The sequence below is a fragment of the Prionailurus bengalensis genome, chromosome B4 (genome assembly GCF_016509475.1).
Source record: "Prionailurus bengalensis isolate Pbe53 chromosome B4, Fcat_Pben_1.1_paternal_pri, whole genome shotgun sequence".
Taxonomy (NCBI): Eukaryota; Metazoa; Chordata; class Mammalia; order Carnivora; family Felidae; genus Prionailurus; species Prionailurus bengalensis.
This window is the reverse complement of record NC_057358.1, coordinates 35,899,194-35,920,971: the sequence shown is the minus strand read 5'-3', so window position 1 is coordinate 35,920,971 and position 21,778 is coordinate 35,899,194. Positions and strand designations below refer to the sequence as shown.

At 43.3% G+C, this 21,778-nt stretch overlaps 1 protein-coding gene across 6 annotated transcripts in view; it reads right to left on the bottom strand.

Moving 5' to 3' along the window:
* CACNA2D4 (calcium voltage-gated channel auxiliary subunit alpha2delta 4) overlaps positions 1 to 21,778 on the bottom strand; it is a 118,319-nt gene that overhangs the window by 77,652 nt on the left and 18,889 nt on the right. For 4 of the 6 annotated variants that reach the window (XR_006294736.1, XM_043564717.1, XM_043564714.1 and 1 more), the window contains exons 7-18: positions 16,337 to 16,397; positions 15,527 to 15,677; positions 13,712 to 13,786; positions 12,712 to 12,801; positions 12,489 to 12,602; positions 11,934 to 12,012; positions 10,319 to 10,452; positions 8,497 to 8,574; positions 7,628 to 7,708; positions 6,976 to 7,050; positions 3,788 to 3,874; positions 3,176 to 3,247 (exon numbers count right to left, since the gene is read on the bottom strand). Coding sequence is in view for 5 of the 6 variants with exons in the window: in XM_043564717.1 (XP_043420652.1) it covers positions 3,176 to 3,247; positions 3,788 to 3,874; positions 6,976 to 7,050; positions 7,628 to 7,708; positions 8,497 to 8,574; positions 10,319 to 10,452; positions 11,934 to 12,012; positions 12,489 to 12,602; positions 12,712 to 12,801; positions 13,712 to 13,786; positions 15,527 to 15,677; positions 16,337 to 16,397 (1,097 nt within the window). In the remaining variant the exon portion in view is untranslated. The remainder of the gene's footprint in view (positions 1 to 3,175; positions 3,248 to 3,787; positions 3,875 to 6,975; positions 7,051 to 7,627; positions 7,709 to 8,496; positions 8,575 to 10,318; positions 10,453 to 11,933; positions 12,013 to 12,488; positions 12,603 to 12,711; positions 12,802 to 13,711; positions 13,787 to 15,526; positions 15,678 to 16,336; positions 16,398 to 21,778) is intronic. The other 2 variants (XM_043564716.1, XM_043564718.1) reach the window with 2 other exon arrangements.

Sequence of the window (21,778 nt, the reverse complement as noted above, 5' to 3'; positions counted from 1 at the left end):
AGGATATTTTACCTGTTTTTTCTTTCTTTTTCTTTTTTTTAAAATAAAGTTTTAAATTAAACTAATGAACTTCATTCCTTCCTTCATTTTATTCTTTGAGAGTGTGTGTGTGAGTGGGGGAGAGAGAAAGAGAAAGGGAAAGAGAAAGAGAGAGAGAGAGAGAGAGAGAGAGAGAGACTTTTAAGCAGACTCTATGCTCAGTGAGGAGCCTGATGCAGGGCTTGATCCCATGATCATGACCTGAGCTGAAACCAAGAGTTGGACACTCAACTGACTAAGCCACTTAGGTGTCCCTGTCTTTTCTTAGGATGTCTTAGGATATCTGTCCAGGATGCTACTGATGGTTTAGAAATTATGATACCTATTACTGGTCCACATTTTGGGGAAAACAGACAACTATCAAAATGGCCAATAGGAGGCCTACAAGCCAAAGCTGGACTCCTTTTAATTTGATATCTTAGATATTGGCCCAGATTGTGTTTTCAATATTTTTGGAATTAAATGCACATTAAAAAATACAGATTATTAGTTGTCTCCTTTAGATGATACATGTAACTCTTCAGTTCCCAGAACCACAAATACTGAGGCTTGTCTCTATTACTCACATTTCTGAACACAGCCTATCTGACCCCATAGGTTTTTGAGTTTGTGAGCCCTGCTCTAAATCTTGCTGGGTTGCCATTACTGTCTTGTGAATGCCACCATACTTACCTGTCTGGTGTTTAGGAAAAAAGGTCTAAATTGATCCATGGGAAGTAAGGATACATGTAAAATCCCCTAGAGAAAACAACAAAACAAACTACACCTGCCAGAAGGATGGCTTGAATGATGACAGATATTCCCACAATGCTTTAAGAAAGCTTCCCTTGGCCTAGATATGAAGAGTGTTTCTAGTGAGGAACGAGTTTGTGAGGTGAGACACACCACTGAGCTGCGAAGGATGGGATAGAGTGGCAGGCAAGAAAACAATGGAACTGTCTGTGACTCTTAAAAAGAGAAGACACATTGGGCAGACAGAGCAATTGGTAGTGAAAAAAATGTAGCAACATCGCAGAGTGGCCTCATAATAGATCAGAGCAGCAGGAGGCTGGATACCACAGTAGTGGCCACATAGCAAAATGTCCTACACACACAGTGCAGGTGTGATGGCTTCTGAGCATGGAAGTAAAGGGATGAAAGATTAGAGTTGAGTTATGATATAATGAGGTGGAGGGATAGGAGAAGACAATGAATTTTAAAGATGGAAACAGAATTCTAAAGAGACTCTTGGGAAGTCTTTAAGGCTGGAGAGTGAGTAGAGAATTCAGGGCTACTCCTACAAAAAAGCCTTAAACATTAGTGGTTAAGAGTGTGGGGTCTAGGGGTGCCTAAGTGACTCAGTTGGTTAAGCATCTGACTCTTGAAATCAGCTCAGGTCATGATCCCAGGGTCGTGGAATCAAGCTCCATGTCGGGCTCCAGTCTGGGTGCGGAGCCTGCTTAAGATTCTCTCTCTCAATCTCTCTCTCTCTCTCTCTCTCTCTCTCTCAGAAAAAAAAAAAGAGCGTGTGGTCTAGAATCAGACACATGAGGGCTTTGCAATTAATCATCTAGATGACTGGGCAAGTTTTTAGCCTCTCTAAATTTCCTCATCTATAAAATGGGGATAGGATAGTATATACTTCATAGGATTGTGAATGTTAAGTGAATACTTATAACATGCTTAGTTGAGTTTCAAATAAATGTTAGCTACCACTATTATTATTAGTAGTAGTAGTAAGGCATGAACACCTATGTGCTATGAAATGTGCATTATATCATGATCATGATCAGCATCACCCTACTTCATGTTAAAGCACCCACATGTCTGGAAGCTTTTGTTAAATAGCACATTTGACCTGGATGGTTTATTATCAGCAATGGACACATTTCAAAGGGATGGGCAGAAATTTGAGGAGAAGTTCAGACTGTCTGGATCTGGTTAGAACTCTTGCTCAATTGGTGGCTTTGAGAAGTGTGAAGGCAGCATGAGAACATTGGGCACTGGGAGGAAAGAATAGAAGACACACTGTACCTACTTTGTAAGTCAGTCTGCATTAGATATAGTATAGCTATATTCCAATCTATCTGGGAGTTGCTGTCTGCCATGTGCATGTTAAAATTTTCATTATAGCTACCTGAAATGTTTTGGTTGGGCTGGGCTAAGGAAGAGCTCCTTCATGCATGTAAGCAGGAGTCTGTTGGGATAAAGGTGGAGGTACATGGAAGAAACCTTTACTCTTTTGGATCAGGAGAAAGAGCTGCTATAACTGGTGACATCATTGATATTGTCCAGTCTGCCTAAAGGAGGCTCTTCTCAGCCGAGAGCTTATAAAAAGCAGGCAACTGCCACAGAAATCAGATACTGGTCCCAGTGAAATTCAGCCCATGTGTCTAAAGGGAATGCAATGAATTGCTTTTCCTTTCCAATGCTTTCTTGTTTGGCTTCCATGGAGGTTTGTGTTTGTGGAAGAACTTGGGTCTAATTGTTGCAGACAGATGCCTGTGTTCTTTTAGCTGAGGCAGATGGGCAACAAGAGGAGGAGGTGGGGGTGGTTGTGAGGGAGGAGGTGACATTTGTAAATATGTCAAGGGACAATGAAAATTCACCACAAATGCAGTGGAACCTTTTAAATGAGAAGATGAAATGATCTTTTATAAATGATGTGTAGATCTGGGAAGACAGCAATGGCATCAGTGAGTGTATTGATTCTTGACTATCTGTGGTTACAGTGGATGAAAATCAGCTCTAAGGAGTGGCAATTATTTTCAACCTCTTCCCATATAACACGATTTCAAGAGTTGCTAACAATTTATAAAATTAACTGTCGCTTTTCCCCTTTCCATAACAAACAACAAAAGAGCCAAATAGCAGGCAGCATCAGGAAGAAAAAAGCGTTGTAAATGCCTTGAGCTAAACCTACTGCTTCTCTTGGTAGTCTCCAAAGAACTGATCATTTTGTGGCCTGATGTTTCTCTGGGGTTGATGCACATTTTGGATATACTCTCTAGTCAAGCCCCATAGACTACAGCAAGCACTCAAGACTTAAGCTCTAATTAAGCTAGGTCAAAGTCCCTTGTCACCTCCCCAAATCTCAATCAACTGGGAAGCTGCCTTCCTGGTACCAGACCCTGGTTCTTTCCTTCGAGCACCTTACCCCTTTGTCCAGTGGAACCTTCACGTCCATAGAGAGAGACCCTGTTTCCCCATTGATCATGGCTGTTCTCAGCTTCAAGAGGAAAGATAATGGTATTAGTTCCCTGGCTCACACTGGAGGGTAGAAGGCACTGAGCTTTATTGACCAGACTGGAGGTGATCCCTAGGAATAGTTTCAGTTCTTCCCTTTTTCCTTTAAGCAGAATATACAGGAGGGAACATAGATATGATTCTAGGTTCCACTCAGCTTATAGTTCCAGACATTCACCAAGATAATGCTCCCAAGTACACTGATGTATGAGAGAACATAGTGCCATATTACTGAGACACAATTTTTTCTGAATGAGCTATTGACCCCAAAAGTCAGAATGAAATACCACTGGAGCTCAGCCTCTGTGCTCCAGACATGGCTCATTCAGCCTCAGCACCCCCTGGGATTCAGTAAGATATTGCTATGTTATTACAGCAGTAATACAGAACTGCTTCTGGTCTGGACTTGGAAAGCCTCCATGGGGAGGAACAGGGTGGTCTCAGAGCTCATGGCCCCACAGCTGGCCTGAGTACTGGCTGTAGAGCTACACCAGCTTCTATTTCTCCTGCTTTCCCCACTCACGGTTTCAGCTCGGTCTTCCCACTCCACTTCAGAGAGATCCACGCTGTTGTAGTTAGGTTTGGGTTTGAGTTTCTTCCCATCTCTGTACTGGAGTGGGCAGGTCATGAAGAAAGACATGAGGTTAAAACATAAGACCCTGCTATAAAGCCTTACAGATATATTCATAAAATCAAAGAATCTCAGTGATTCTTTAAAGGTTATCTGGGTCAACCTTCCAGCTGATGCAGCATTTCCCTTCCCAAAATTTGTGACAGATGGTCTCACGGCCTCTGAGTGAGTATTTCCCATGATGAGGAGCTCCCTATTTTGTGAGTCAGCCTGTTTTGGTTTTGGACAGCTCTAAATCGTTAGAAAGCTCTTCCCCATACAGAGCTGAAATCTGGCTCCTTGTTACTTTTACCCATTGGTCTTATTCTTTCCCTGGAGCTGCACATAATGTTTTCCACCTGACAACTCTTAAGGTTTGGAAGGTGCTTGTTACTCCTGACTTCACTTCTATAAGCTAAACATTCTCAGGTTGTAGATCCCTCAGGTCCCTCTGAATATGCTCTACTTTGTCCATGCCATTCCCAAAATGAAGTGCCCAGGACGAAAGTCAATATTTTAGATGGGGTTCTGACCAGTGTAGTGTGGGTGTGACCTGTGTGGACCAAAATATCGTATGGCTTTGACTGCTGCCTCTGATTCTACTGGATTTTCAGGGCAGCTACACTGCCCTAATGGCCCAAATAGAGTTTTCAGTCAGTTAAGTGCCCTTGGCCTTCCTCACATGGTACACTGTTAAATTGCATCTTTTCAATATTATGCTTGAGCATTGAATATTTTGCAGAACTTTCCATGCATCCTAATATATTCATCTTGTTAGTTTCAGTCCATTGTTTATAATACTGCCTGAATACTAATTTCCTCCCTTAATGTATTATCCACACCTTCCAGACTTGGTGTCATCTGATTTCTATGTTTTCATCTTGTTGATTGAATTCTTGAATGGGACAAAGCCAAGGACAGGCAGATTCTACACTGCCTAATAAAGACCTCCCTCCAGCTTGACATAGAGCCATTAATCAAGTCTTTGTTGTTGTTTTTTGGCCCTGACTTCCATCTCTCCCTGCCACCCTCTCTCTGATACCAAGACAGATATTGTCAAGGTATCTGCTACTAGGTTGGCAGCACTTCCCAGGTTTAGTTTAATAATAGATCAAAAAAGGAAACAGGATGGTTTATTGTCAGGGTAAATTAAGAATTAATCAGAGGGTCTACTTTTAGCAGAATGGGGCCCTGAAGATGCTTAAAAGACTGAAGTCCCCTATCACTGTGTATCTTGCTTCTGCCAGTTTTTTCTTTTTTCAAGAAAGTGTCACCTTATTTCTGGGAGATTTGCATGATGATGGCCCCAGTAGTATTCTTTCATTCTTCTCTTTTTCTCTGCACCCATGCTTGGATGATGCTTCTGTTCTTGGCCTTGGTGATGCTGTGCTTATAGCAAACAGCCCTGCCCTGCCATATTTTACACCAGATCTGTTTCTTTTGAGTAAGGTGCAATACTCGTCATTCATTTCTATTTTCTAATTCCTGATGATACATGAAAGATCATCTTTAGCTCATTTTATTAAAACCACAGTTCTACTTTGTATAACTTGGAGCACAGACAGAGAGATTTCAGGCCAGAAGTATGGCTCTTGATCCACTTTCAGTTTATTACTAGGCAAATCCTCTATTATTTTTATTTTTTAACTTAACTGTTATTCTTCTTAATACCTACCACAAATTGATAGTGCTTTCCTTAGGAATCTCATCATGGTGGCTTTACATAATAATGTTTGTTATGTAATAATATTCTACATGCTATTTTTCTCTAATCATTTCATTTGTTCAAGTCTATTTGTGTATACTCTATTTCCTTAATTAGATATAACCTTCTGTTTATAGTATTCTCAGAGTGTTATAAGGTCAGGCACCCAGTAGGTCCACAATATTAATTGATTGGGTGAAGTCTTATATTCATCTAGATTATATAGATGGTGACTGATGAGTTTCTGACCATTGCCCTTCAATTTTACAAGTCAGCTCCATGATTGACATATTATTTTTTTTTCCTAGTGAATCATCTTATTGCCACTGGGAATGCTCCCTATAGAACCCACTGGTAGAGGTCAGTGACCCATTATGGGTTCAGATGCTTGCCCAGTAGAGTCTGAATTGGGAAGACAACATGGCTTCCAGTGTGCCCTGATCTCTACTATGAACTTCTATATTTTGCCTTCAATAGCTCAGTCAGTTGCTTTATGGACACTCAGTATCTATCTGAACCAAATTGAAATGGAATTTGGCTTAGAATGATTTCTTCAAGTGGTACCTGGGGCAGATGAGCCCCTTAGTAAGTTCTCACAAAGATGCTCTGCTTGGTATTGTCTTCAGCTGCCATTTCAATTTAGTGTGAGACTTTAAGGGGAAAGGGCTAAGGTTCCTGTAGGACTTAACTGCCTTCTTCCTACTTCCCTGAACAATCACACTGAAAGGTGTGGCCATTGTCATCAATAGCAGCCAAGTGCCCAGACCAGAGGCATCAGGGAGCCCCTAGCCCTGGAGGCAGAACTTTTAGATAGAATGATGCAACTTTTTTGGTCATCAGTTGTTCTGTTGAATGCATGTGAAAATGTTCCCAGCCCCATGCATCAGGATGGAGCAAGCTAGGAAGGAGGCAGGAGTGCTAAGGAACATATCATCCCAAGACAAACTCTGGGGAGCCTCAGCTTTACTGCCCCTCCCCCCCACCTCTCATGAGACTCTTCCCTTGCCATTTTTATTGTTAACTCAATGTTCACACCCCCTTGAGGAGGGGGCAGTCCCTGGAGTTCTGCTGATACCACTGTAAGACTCCAAGAGGAGTGTGGAGCAACTGAGGCAGTGACAGGAATGTAAGTGGAAGCTTGTCCTTCAGGGAAAACTGCACATTTCATTATATGCTTTCTGGACTGTTCATTAATCAGTTCACCTATTTTTTTGTTTTGTCTTTCCTGCTAGATTACAAACAGTTTGAAGACAGAAACCATGACTTAATTTTTTTTTTCTTATCCATTGGGTTCTTAAATGGAGCCCAATGTATGTTCATTGTTTTAACTGATTTTATGAACTGTCCCCAAATCCCATATAGTTAAGATCCCAATGCAAGTAAGATCTGTACCTACCAGGGGTCGGAGGTCAGGATGTGAGAGAATGTAGCCATTGTTAGTGTTCAAAAAGGCATATCCATGCACTCCGAGCTGCCAAAAAACAACAGGGATTGAGGGGTGTCAGACCTGTTGTTTGGGCTGGAGAACTGGAGCTGGGTGAGGGTTGGATTGCAGGACTATTAAAGATGGCAGCTCACAGCAGTGAGTTTTTCAAATAAGAATATAACTGAGCCAGCATAATGCTTCTAGCCATTGATTCTGAATTCCTTTCTAAGTTTTAGTGTTTGTAGCAGCCACAATAATGCATATCATTACTCAGCCTCTTCCCCATCACATGCTCTATCTAGGTGCTTTGATGATTTAATCTCATTTGTTCCCCAAACAGGACTGCATGGCATGGAGGAGCAGATTGAAAACTGAGGCACCAGGAAGGGAAAGAACTTTCTGAAGCCCACAGAGCAAGTCAGAGCTGGTGGTGACACAGGGTCCCAGAAATCCAAACCACTGCCACCAGGCTCAGTGCCTGTACTTCTCTGTGGGGTGGGATTGAGGGGCCCCATCCCAACTCTGGGCTTGGCTGCAATGCCTGCAAAAAGACTCCTGAGCCTGGTAGCACAGCTCCCAGGGAGCCTGTGACCCCCCACTCAGGCATCTTATCCAGGCTCACCTTGTACCGGGGTGCCAGTTTCATCAGCTCTCTCAGGGCCACATCAGAGCCCACCACACCCAGGAGAATGCCATGGGATCGCTGGAAAGAAAAATACCTGGTTCAGGGGGAGGCCAGGCTTCCCTGTGCACAGGGCTGGACTGGACCCTTGGCCTTCCCAGAACCTGGAAGATATAAGCCACTTCCTTATATGACCCTTCCTCTGCAGTTGGATTTTAGGCTGAGCTCTCTGGAATAAAAATCTAGAACCTACCGGAAGAGGCCCCAGGAGAAATCTCAGCTGCAGGGAAGATTAATTTCCAGTATTAATATTTAAATCATAATATTTAAAAGAAATACAAAGTTGAATAAAATATTAATTTTCATAGCAGAGGCTGAGTATCAGAATCTGAAGGACCATAATCTATGGATGCTCTGAACACACAAGGCCTATAAGGAAACATTTTCTGACCAGATAGAGGATGGAAGGTTCTAGAAAGTCCTTTACCAGAGGCCTTTATAAATTAGAGGCTGTCCAAACTGGTAGGCTAAGTGTTGTTTTGCCAGAAAGTTGGCAGGTGACTTTTATAGCCTTATATCCTCAGGACAGTGGCCCCACGTGCAGAAAAATAAGACAACCCCAAAATGACTAAGCAGAATCAAGGGGTGAGTTTGGGAAGTATGGACCCCACTCCACCTCCCACCCTCACTCCCCTCCCAACCAAGAGATTCTGATATAAATGGTTGGGCATAGGGCTTGGAATCTGAATATAAAACCCTTCTGAGGTGGTTCTGATGCCCATCCAATCAAGAACCATTGGTCTAATGATGCCAGCCAGGGACCCCAACTTTTAAAATCTGCTGGAACTTCTGAGAGAGCAGCCACTCACCGTTTCATTCTTCTTGCTGAAGACTGGCATGGCCACAGTGGTGAGGAGCATCAAGCTCTGTGCCTGTGAAGTGAATAACTGCCAGGGAGGAAAGAGCAAAGGACAGAGATCTCAGAGTCCATAGTGTGGAGGACCCACAGTCACCAATGTCAACTATCGCTGAAGTGTCACCTTCCAACAGGAAGACGAAACCACAAGTGAGGTTCCCCTTCTCTGCAAAAGGACAGCTGGCAGAAATGCTGAAGGAGAGAGGTGGGCTGGAAAGGGGACCAGGCCAGTGTCTCTTAGCAATGATAGTCCTAAACCAGGACAAGTGTCAAAACTCCAGAGCCCACAACCCAGCTCCCAAACATGCTCATGAAACACTCTTGTCTTGGCCATGCCAACGATGAGCATGAGCCATGGAAGGGGCACATCACACACATGCCCAGAAATCTCTGCTATGGATCCAAATGACAGCCCAGGGCAGTTAAGAGGGAGAAGGACATTGACACAGAGCCACCCACAAACACAAGCACATGCATGAGGAAGCATAGCTCAAGGGCAGGCATAGTTGTAGCTGACCTCAGGGTCACTCCCAACACACATGGGACAGACCCACAACCTCTTCGTCACTCAGAACACCAGAGCCACATCATTCCACACCTCCCAAATGGCCCTCCTCCCTGACTGCCTCATCTCATTGTGCAGCCTCCTTCAGCCTCCTTGGAAGGGGCTCTGCACAAGCACCCCACTTTATCATGAAGATAGGTCCTCACAGGTGGCATGCACAGGTATGTTTAATATGTGTGATCTTCATCAGGATCAACCAAATGAGGGTGCTGAGCCATGGAAGTCTATAGTATACTTTCTTGGAGAATGAATAACTTTTAAAAAATTGAATATATTTGACATATAATATTGTGTAAACTTATGGTGTTGCTTTGATACATTTACATATTGTCACATGATTGCCATTGTAGTGATGTATTTTACATTACATAATTATAGTAAGATATTGTCTATATTCATTATACTATGCATAGATCATTAACCATCAAGTCTCTTCCCCTTCATCATCTGATTTTTCACTTTAGAGTTTGGAAGTAAGGTTTTCTGAAAGTGAGTAGTTTCAGGTAACTAATGTTTTAGTAGCTACTGGAACCAGGAGGACCCTGGGGTTGACCAAGGGGATGCAAGAAGCAGCCTGGGTCCCTGATGACCAGGAAGTTCCTCATCAGCTCTGGGATGCCACCTCTAAAGTTCTTTTACATGAGAGAGAAGTACACTTTTCTCTTATTTAAGCCAGTATGTTCAGGTCTCTCTCAATCCCAGTCTGAGACTTTACCACTGAAGCAGGTGGCTATGTATGTGATATGATTTGAAAAATGCCAGGAAGGTCCCTCTTGCCCCCACACATCTCATCTACTTTGGCTATCTATTCCTTTGTGTAAATCACTGCAACCCACAGGCAGTCTCTGAAAGTGCAGGAAGGGGAGCACCTGATGAAGCCATAGTATCTTGAATTACTGGTTGGCTACCTTTCTTCCTGAAACAGGTAGGAGAGAAGAACAATGAGGGAGGTGAGGACAATGGGAAGAAGGGAGGCACAAGTCTGGAGAAAAGGGGTTCTATCCATGGAGAATAGCCTTGGGCATGTCTGCTCACGGGGTTTCTGGGCCTTTGGGGGTAACATACAGACAATGGGTCTTCTAGTGGGCTGAAGGTATTCACCCCTTCATGCCATCTCCTGAGGAGGTGCTCTGCTCACCCCTCTCCTGACCCAGGAAGTTACCTATTACTACCTGGGGCCCCTAACTCTGGAGCAGGGTCAGGCCCCCACCTTGCTGTCCATGTAGGCTTCTGTCCAGGTGATGTCATGGTCATGGTTGATGACCATGGGGCGGCTGAGCACGTGCAGGTACTCCATCACATTCTCCTGTGCATCTGCCAGTGTGGAGATCTGTGTATAGTAGCCTGGCAGAGGAAAGGGTTGTGTGGTTGTGAAAAGCTGGGGGTTCAACTTGGAATCACTCTGCAGGGCCCACAAATGCTCCCCCAGCTGCTCTCAGCTTACAGGTTGGGCTCTCACTGGGAGCTGCCCTGGGCCACAGGGAACTACTTCCCCCAAGGTTGTGTCCTTTCCCGCGGGCAGCTGGAGGCCAGTGGTGCTGCCTTAATCTGGGAGAACTGTGGGGGGACTTCTCAGTCCAGAAATGCCACAGGAGCAGCAGGGGCCTTGTGGCTCTTTTTCCCTCTCATGATTATGCCCTCCTCAGTTCCTTACAGGGTCACCTCCCAAGAGCACCCCCTCCTGCAGGCAGCTCTATATTGGGGTCCAGTCTAAGACAGTAGCTTGGTGTCCCCTAACCCCCCCTATCTCTGACTACTGTCCTTCCTTGTTTATAGGGAGGGGTGCTACAGACTTTTGGTTGTAGCCACAGTGATATTTAAAAGAGCAAATGGCTTATAAGGCTCTGAATGCCTTAGTACATGTTTACCTGTCTGGTCTCATTGTGCATCACTTCCCACAAAACATTCATTCCACCCTCCAAAAAGTGAAACTGCTTTCCATTCCCAGCATGCTCTTATCTCACACCCTTTGAACATGATCTTCACTCTCTCTGGAACACTCTTTAATGCTCTCTATGTTGGCTGACCCCTACCGTTCTCTATATCTCAGCATAGACACTTTTTCCTTTAGGAAGCCCTCCCTGCCACCTCCAAATGGGGGAAGTGCCTCTCCCATCACTCTCCCAGCCCCTGTAAGGTCTGTGTCCCTCTGCCCTTACAGTTTATATCACCACTGATGGCTGATTTGTCTGTTTGCTCTACTGGACAGCAACAAGAGCAAGACTGAGTCCATCCTGACCACAATTTGGAAACTTTGCCAGGCATGACAGTACATTCTCAATAAACTTTGGTCGAATCAATAGGGACCAAGTTGCATTGCACAGCCCAGATCTTTGGCTCTGGCCAGAGACAGATGAGGACTGCACCCAAAACATTATTCTAAAGAAAATTATGACCCTCTGCTTTGTCTAGAAGCAGAACCAGAGTAAATGGACTTAATTTGCAACAGAGGAATGGAGGCTAGACATCAGAAAGAACTGACATTTAAACTGTAGGTCTCACCCCTGCATCACTCTGTCTGTATTATGATTCATACAGGCTTTATTTGAAGAGAGAATTTTCTCTTCTGCAAACACTGGACAGGTGACCTCTCAGTTTCATTTCAGGTGACTTTATAAGTTAGAGTCCTGCTGGGGTAATCATGTATTTACTCAAGGGTTCCTGGGGCAATCTACATTTTGTCTAGATTTTTCCAAGTTAGAAGGAGGGGCAGATACTGTTATCTTGACACAGTACCTCTATAAGGCCCCAATACAGGAACCATGGCTCAGAACCTCCGATGGCTGGGTGCAGGCTGCAAGCAGCTGTGCTCACACACCACCTACCTTTGTTGTTGCATGCAATCCACTTCATGCGGTCAGCAAAAGTCACTTCTCTTCCAATCAGATAAGTGAAAACTCGAACCTAATCCACAAGACACAGATGCACTCAGCAGACATAGATCCTGGCCATAAGTAGTGTTAATATTATTTATGTGAGCCTTGGATGTCAGGTCAAGCATTTTGCTGACTTTGAATTCTCCACTCTCATCCTTTTGACCAGAAAGGACCCTGAGGCCTAGGCAGCAATGGGACTTGCCAGGACCATGGTAATGTGAGCCAGGTATAGCGTGGAGGGTCACAGCCTGACAGTTTTCATCTGAACACCACATCTGGTCTCTCACCCAGAACACTTTCTCACATGAGTCCTCTGTGCCTAGGGTCACCATAATTTTGGAACACCAATCTGGGACATTTACTAATGTGTCTAATGGAGCAGGACATTTGAACTCAGGGCAGGCCTGGTTTTTCTGGGCACCACTGGTTATCCTATGCAGGCAGTAAGAGAACGCTTCCCTTGGCCCCTTCCCCTGCCCCCTTGACTTCCACCAGAAGGGTAACCTTGCGGTCAGGCCAGTTGTACTTCTCAAATACTGGCTCATAGTCTTCCACAGCCCCATCGGTGATCAGCATGATGGCCTGGTTGCAGAGGCTTCCTTGCCGGGCCTCTTGGAACTGTGTGGGGAAAGGACAGGTAACATGACTACAGACCAACTGTCCCCCCCACACCTCCACCACGTCTCCTAACCCTTTACTCTCCTGGAGCTTCACCAGGTGTCGGTACCTGCTTCAGGATCTGGAAGGCTTCAGTCAAGGCTTGGTTCACGACCCCCACACCCTTGACCATCAGCTCATCTACCAGCTGTTTGAAATGCTATCATGGGTAAGAAATTAGAGGAGAGTCAGTGGATTGATGGCCAAGGAACCTTCATCTGTGGTCTTAATTTCAGAGGCTGTTTAGAGCTATTTGCCCAGAACATGACTACAGGATCCATCTCTTCGTGATCCAGCTAATTTCATGGCTGGACCCTACAACAGATGTTTCTTAAATGCCCCCAAGGTAAACAGAAAGAGTGCAAGTGGCTAGGTGCAAACACATCCCCACTACTGGAAGGAAATGCCAAGTGTGAGCCCATCCAGAGCAGGGAGGACAGTTCAGGCAGACCTGCTGGGAACCAATGCCCAGATCCCCAGCATCCTCAGCACCCAGACCTACATAACCCAATGGTGAGCATTTCACAGAAGAAACCATGGAGGTCACCAGGGGCTCCAGTGTCCAACCCGAGGCTGGGATTCAAGAAGAAGCCAAACTCAAATTCTCCAGTCACAGAAAGAAGGATCTGTGACCTGCAAACTTTTCCTTTCAAAAAAGTTACCACATCCTCTCCTCCTTGGCCTTTGAGAAAGACTCAATCCAATGGGTTTGAACTTCTCTTCCTTTTGGGGAAGTTCTTCATGAGGATTGATACAGTGGAAAGACCCACAGAGGAGGCAAAGAGGGAAACTGAGTCATGGATAATCCACAGAGTGAAAAAGCAGTTCTGAATAAGTGAGATTTCCTTTGGATGGGAGGTCTCTCTTTGCTCACTATTCTGATAAGCAGGCAGCATATTTATGAGGCAATTTCTTGGGGGTATTTACATGGGTAACTGCTTTTCCCTCTTTCCAAGTGCAATGGGAATAAGTAAAGGGGGCCATCAGGGGGTCTGTTCAGGTAACTGCCCACCATCCTAATCAAGCAGGGGTTCAGAAGCATCAGGCACTCACCTATGGTGGACACTCACCTCGCGATTGTCCCGATCTGCCTGGACAAGGATCCCTTTAAAACAAGGCTCGATGTAATGGATGTAGTCACTGTACTGTAGTTGCAGAGGGCAGAGGGTACAGAACAGATATGATCAGTTTGGAAGCTCAGGAAACTCACAGGCTAACTTGGCACCTGTGTAATATTACCTTGGAGTACCTATGCTTCTGGCAGTTTTTCTGAGTAGAGAGAAGGGGGTACAGAGAACAGTGGGGCTTTAACTCTAAAAATTCTCCTCAAATCCTGGTCTTGGTCTTCTCAGATGGCTGAGTGATGTCCATCTCCTAGAATACACAGAGAACCTGAAGGCACTGAGAGAATTCCTTTGGTCTCCGCCCTTAGGACAAGACAAAGTGCCTTCCACAAGAATCCCAGAGCCTTCTAGTTCTTCTGTGTTCTGACCCCTCCCCAGTGCCTGGGTATAGGCATTAGGAACTGAATTCTTTTACCTTTTGTCTTGCATTTATGATCAAGATCCTCTAGCTGTCAACAGGGAATGGGAAGGGGGGAAATGAATGACTACTGCCCTCTTTTTCTTAATCTCTCCATTTCCCTATAGTTAGAATTCAAATCTTGAAGATGTCTTTAATCTACTTCTGTTTAAATACAAGAGGAAGAGAAAGGGAGATGATGGTGACATGGTGGTAGAAGTGCAGGCAGATTCTAGGGCAAGTGCTGGGGTGTTCTTGGGGAATGTAGGGAACAAATGTTTCTCCTGCCTCTCCTCCCCAAAAGCAGGAGAAGGGTTGGGAGAAAGGTGGGGCAGGCTCTGCAGGAGGAGCACACTCCCACTCTTGTGGAAGACTGAGGCCTGTCCTTGTAACTGTCCTGTCACTGCTGCAGGTCATGTCTAGGGATGGAAAGGTGGTGGAGTTGGGGAGGGCGAGGTCCAGGGGTGGTGTGGGTGGGTAAATGATGCAGGCCTCAGGGGAGCAATTCGGAGATGGGGGAGGGGCCCTTCTTATGCCTCCAGGATGAACATTTTGAAGTTAGACCATTTTGCCTTGGTATTTCTTTACTAGATATATAAATTCCATTGAAGACAAGCATTTTCAGCAATGTGACAGAATGATGGGGAAAGCTTTGGATCAGGTGCCTTCAAATTGATGCCCCCAAGGTGGCAGTCAACTCTGCCTCCTTGGAGGGCTGAACTGGTCTGCTCTTTCATTGCATTGAAAGCATTCTTCTGACTTGTTATCTTCCCATTTCTTTCTGCTTCATCCCTCTCCTTCATTATTTTTCTAGGACAGGAAGACCTATCCTGTCTAGAGCTATCCTCAGGAAGATTTGCCATGCAAGCAGGACCAAGGTCTGCTGGTCCCTTTCTAGCGTCCACTACCTACATTCCCCTTCTAATGTGTCTGGATTTGGTGGGACGAAGAAGATGGGGGACTGGGAATGTAAAAAGCAAGAGCGCAGGGCTCACTCATCCTAAGCATAATGGAGAGGCTGTTCCAGTGATGGGTACCAGTCAAGAGCACATGGATGGGGGTGAGTTAAGTATCTGCTCAGGGCAAGTGTCTCTTAATTTTTATTCTCAGACTCATCTGAGAAATTGATGAAATCTGTGGAATCAGAAAAGTGGATGCACACATTTTACACACAATTTCAGAAACTCTGTGGATCCCTTAAAGCCCACCCTTGGTCCAGTTTAGGTTAGAAGCCCCAGCTTCAGAGAAGAGAATCATCTACAGTACGAAGCATCAAGTGATTGTACGTATAGGTCATTCTAGTGCAGGCAGAAAGGTTTTTTTTTTCTGGGGAAAGCTATTCTAGAATAGGAAGGCACATTTACCGCAATGATATTAACAAAATCATTCTCCCCCAGTGTGTCCAGGATGGTGGAGATGGTGTGCTTGGCGATAGTCATCCGCAGCCCCTTCATGCTGCCACTCGTATCCACTACAATCACTATGTCCTTGGGAGAAGTAGCAGCTTGTATATACCTTTAACAGAAAGAAAGCACAGGCCAATAATGGGAAAACTAAAGCCAGAACAGCCACCCAACTGAATCTCTTGTTATTTCTATTCAGATTGTGGCTCAGGTGTACCCAAGGTTCAGGGCAATGATCCATCAATGCTAGCTTTTATCATGTCCCATAACCACTCAGCACAGTTCTAAAGCCATTTTGGGGTCAAAAGTTGGGACTGTGCTCATCTAATGGATGTATCAGGTGGGAGGAAGGTTCATTCCCGGTGGTAACCCTTGTCCTTTTTGTTTTGGACCAGCCAGGGTCCTGGAGGGACAGGCAGCAGGAAGGGAGAAAGCTGGATTTCACCCTCAGATTCCATTACAAATCTGCCAGAGGAGGGGTGTGAAGGGAGGGGAGAGTGTGGCAGAGGGTTGATTTGGAGACAGCTCAATGTGCTGGAAGGAGGTTTGGGGTAAGAAAGACAAATGTGATGAATCCTAGAGCAAGAGCAGCTGCAGAGAAGGGAAATACAGCTGGCAACTCTTCCTGCTTTTGCATTGGGTTCAGGTTCTACACACCTGAGGCCCTTGGCTGGTGGTGGGGGTTGGGCAGTGACTGGAGGAGAACTGGGCAGAACCCAAAGGTTATAAGAGAGATACCAGCACCAGACACCGTTCCCCTGGAGCTCTTACCAGCCGCGATTTCTGCAGTCAAAGGCAATGACTCCATTCTCATCAGGCGTCCATTTGATGCCTGGGGAAATAAAGGCTGGTTCTTTTACCAGCTCAATAAAGAGCACTCAGTAAAGAGCACAGAATGTCCAGTTTGGCCACCCCCAAGGCAGGGCCAGCAGTGGACCTGGACAGCAGGTGTGGGACCACTAGATCACACCCTGTAAACTGAGGCAGCAGGCAAGGAGGAAGGGCAACTTATGGAGGGATACCTACCACCAACACTGCCCAGACCCAGAGTTGGGGTTACTTTTACAGGCCCTTCAAAATGTGATACCTGGGACCCATTTGTGACTGAACCTCACATCAAGTTGTAGAAGGGGAAGCTTGAAGGAGGTATGACAGTTAACATCCACTACCATCAGCAAAACATGGACAGAGCGATAAACAGCCAGGTACTCTGTTCTCTAGCTCACCCGCTTTACTCAGCTTAATTAAGATCGCTAGGAGAAGTGATTTGGCTATAAGACTGTAAGCTCCTTGAAGTCAAGGATTCCAGGGCCTAGTATAGTGTCTAACATAGTACCTAGCAGAGTTGATGCTCAATAAATGTTTGTTACTTGAATGAAAAATGAATGAATGAGTACGAAAGGTCTTACCTTGAGCACTCACAGAATGCTTTTGTCTTATTCATCTGATCAAAAACTTGGATAAATGTACACAATGCACAGATAACACTGACATGACCAATGATAGAATCTCTTTTGAAAGATTTTAATGGTTGGGAATAGTGAGTTCAAAATAAGGAGATTAAAAATAACAGGTGAAAGTGTAGTTGGTTATGTTTGGGCTACAAAAAAGGTTGTGTCAGTATCACGAATGTCTAGAAGCTCCAAGGGATCATCCTTTTCCATAACAGTTAGACTTCAGATGAGGTACACCCTCTGAAGCATTGCTTGTCTCAAAGGTAGGAGATGTTTTCAGTGATCATGCCCCCAAAACCAAACAAGTGAAAGCCGAGTTTCAAGAGTGAGAGGCAGGGGCCCGGGCAGCCAGGAGCCAAGGCCTGGAAGGAAGAAACAGGACCAGAGCATGGTGACAGCTTGAGTAACAATGGCTCTTATGTAGACCTGAAGGCAGCTGTGAGAAGTAGGGTTTTCCAAAGGACACATTCCTATAGCAGAAGCACAGGTGTGGGGAATCTGATCCTTAGAACAATAATGAGGAGGAGAAACTGTGTCTAAGGTTCTCAGTTCTGAACCAAAACCTTGGAAGAGGGGTTTAGTGGTCCTGGTGGGGGTACCCTCAACTCCAAGAAGAAACAGAAGTGGTCCTCTTGGGGGGAAGCTTGACTCTTGAAATGGTGTGGTCTCACAGGTAAAGATTACCAAAAACACAAGAAACAGGCAGTGTGAGTGAGAGTCAGCAGAAGCAAGAACTATCAGCTGTATCCTCCCAAGGATTACAGGTATTGAAACTACCAAATACAAAGTAGAAGATAGCTATGTTGGAGAAATCATCAGGAAAAATAAATAACAAGAAGTGATTAGGAACAAAGAAACAGCCTTAAGAATATGGAACATTTTTCTAAATGTTGAAAAAAATGCATAACGGATTATGCAGACAGAGGTCTGCATAAGAGAAAATCCATGCATTTGAAAGATTCTCCCAGAGACTAGAATGAGAAGGTCTAATATATATCTGGCTGGGGCTGTAGAAAGAGAAAAGGGAGAGCGCGAGGAAAGACAATGGTCACAGAACTGATGTTGGCAAATGCTCTAGGACTGAGAAACAGTCTGAATCCATAGATCTAGAAGGCACAGCATATCCCAAGCAGGATAAATAAGATATCCACATGTAGACACATAGTAGTGAAATCGCATAACTCCGAGGGCGAATACATACATACATACATACCTTGAAAACAGCCAGAAAAGCGAGAATGCTTACAAAGGAACAGCAGTTAAATTGATAGCAGATTTTCACAACATCAATGGAAGTCAGAAGACAGTAGAAACACAGTTTTAAGGTGTTGAGAGAAAATAATTGTGAATTTAGAAATGCATTCCCAGCCAAACAATCATTAAAGAATACAACAGTTTTGATAGAGAACAACAGTGTTTTCTGAAATCTGCTTGGGGGTTTCTAGTTCCTCTGTGCTATTTCTCAGGGGTGTGTCATCAAATGCAGGCTTAGTCACTCCTCTCCAAAAAAAAAAAAAAAAAGACTTGGCCTTTTCTGTTTAAATGAGATGACAACAGGAAATGATTTGTGTAACTCCTAAGAATAAAAAAGGATGAATTAAAAAGCAAAACAAAAAAGTGGGGATAAAATAAAGCGGTTATAGATAAACAAAGCAGGAGCAATTTACCACCAAGAGACCCACCGGAAAGGAACTTCTGACATTTACTTCAAGAAGGAAAAGAAAGGATCTTGAAAAGACAGCTTGGGATGCATGAAGGAATGGTGAGCAAATAAAATAGTTAACAAAGAGTCCATTCCAAATAGGCAGGTCTGTCTCAAGTAACAGCATAGTATCTAATTTGTGGGGATCAAAAAAGGGATATATTACATGACAATAGAATGGAAGCCAAGGTGGGAGAAATGGACGTAAGCACGAGTCCTAAAGCTCTTTTGTGACTGACTGGAGGAAGAGTAAAAATATTATTTACTTTTAACATCATGTGTTAAGTATGCCTGATAAAATTTCAGGGGTAATTGCTAAAAGAAACAGAAGGATAAGTTCTAAACTGATAGAAAAATAGAGAAGTAATGAGGGAAGGAGATATTTATCAAAAATGCCAATCTCTGAAAAAGACAAACAAAGGGGAAAGAGGAAACATAAAAATAGAAGAACCAATAAAAATTTTAAATATCATATAATAGCATGTTTACAAATTCCAATACAATAAATGTAAACAAGTTTAACTTGCCAACCAGTAAAAGACATTGTCAGTCTGGATAAAAATTGAAAAGCTATGAGCTATTTTCAAGACATATGATTAAAGGAAAATGACATAGATGGTTGGAAGTAAAAGGAGGCAAAAAATATGTATTACCCAAATACTAACCAAGAGCAAACTGGTATCACTCTGTGGATATGAGACAAAATAGGTTTAAAACAAGAAGCGTCAAAGGGACTAAAGAGAGTCAAGCAGACATAAATCAGCAAAGAAATAGAAAATTTAAACAATGCAATTAACAAGCTTGATTACCAACATATGCAGAATTTTTCATCCAACAATTAGAGCACACATATTCTTCTCAAGCACATATGGAATACTTATAAAGTTTGATGACGTACTTGATGGCATCTCAACTAACTTCACATAAATCAGTACCACATATGCCATGTTTTCTGAATGCAAATAAATTGAATTAGAAATTTATAATAAAAAGATAAGTATATGTGGAGAAATGGGAACGCTCTTGCACTGTTGGTGGGAATGCAAACTGGTGCAGCCACTCTGGAAAACAGTGTGGAGGTTCCTCAAAAAATTAAAAATAGATCTACCTTAGGACCCAATAGCACTGCTAGGAATTTACCTAAGACATACAGGAGTGCTAATGCATAGGGGCACTTGTACCCCAATGTTTATAGCAGCACTTTCAACAATAGCCAAATTATAGAAAGAGCCTAAATGTCCATCAACTGATGAATGGATAAAGAAATTGTGGTTTATATACACAATGGAATACTACTTGGCAATGAGAAAGAATGAAATATGGCCTTTTGTAGCAACATGGATGGAACTGGAGAGTGTTATGCTAAGTGAAATAAGTCAGGCAGAGAAAGACAGATACCATATGTTTTCACTCATACGTGGATCCTGACAAACTTAACAGAAGACCATGGGGGAGGGGAAGGAAAAAAAATTAGAGAGGGAGGGAGCCAAACCATAAGAGACTCTTAAAAACTGAGAATGATCTGAGGGTTGATGGGGGGTGGGAGGGAGGGGAGGGTGGGTGATGGGTACTGAAGAGGGCATATTTTGGGATGAGCACTGGGTGTTGTATGGAAACCAATTTGACAATAAATTTCATATTTAAAAAAGATAAGTATAAAATACTTACATATTTAGAAATTTTATAAATTAAAAAAATTTTTATATTATATATATATATAGAGAGAGAATCCCAAATAAGCTCCATGCTAAGTATGGAGCCTGACATGGAGCTTGATCCCATGACCCCATGATCATGACCTGAGCTGAAATTGAGAGTGGAATGCTCAACTGACTGAGCCACACAGGCACCCCTATAATACGCTTTTAAATAACTAAAAGATCAAAGAAGAAATCGCAAGGAAATTTAACAATATTTAGAAGCAAATGATAATTTAAACACTACCATAACACAAAAAACACAGGCAATAACTTCTGTGTATGAGAGGACACAATCAATAGAGTGAAAAGAGAACCACAGAATGGAAGATATCTGCAAATTATTTATCTGATAAGAGGTTAATATCTACCAATATAAAGAACTACAACTAAAGAACAACAAAAGCAAACAATCCAATTCAAAAATAGGCAAAGGACTTGAACAGACATTTTTCCAAAGAAGACACACAATGGCCAATAAGCAGGTGGGAAGATGCTCACCATCCCTAATCATTAAGAAAATGCAAATCGAAACCATGATGAAATACCACTCATATCCTTAAGATGGCTACTCTCAATTTTTTTTTTTTCACATGACAAGGATGGGGAGGAATTGGAACCCTTATGCACTTGGTAGAAATGTAAAATGGTATAGTTACTATGGAAAACAGTATGGATGTTCCTCCAAAAATTGAAAACAGAATTGCTATATGACCCAGGAATTCCACCTCTCAGGTCATACCCAAAATAACCAAAACCAGGGTCTCAAGCAGGTATTTGTACATCTCTGTTCATAGTAGCATTATCCACAATAGCTAAAATGTAGAAGCAGCAGCTCAAGTGTCCATCTACAGATGAATGAGTAAATAAAATGTGATCTATCATACAATGAAATATTATTCAGCCTTATAAAGGATGGAGATTCTGACATATGTTACAACATGGATGAATCTGGAGGGCATTACACTAAGTTAAATAAGCCAGGCATAAAAAGACAAATATTGTAGGATTCCACTTATACAAGATACTTAGAGTAGTCAAATTCAGAGAGATAGAAAGAAGAATGGTGGTTGCCAGAGGCTGAGAGGAAAAAGGGACGGTGAGTTATTTTTTCAAATTGGTAGAGTTCCAATCTTGTAAGATTAAGACAGCTCTGGAGATGGATGGTGGTGATAGTTGCAAAATATTATGAATGTACTTAATGCCACTGAATCATACACTTAAAGGTAGGTAGGATGGACTAATACAAATAATACTAAAATTTGTATGGAACAGCAAAAGACCCCCCAAATCGCCAAAGCAATCTTGAGAAAGAACAAGGCTGGAAGAATCAATTGCTCTGATTTCAAACTATACTACA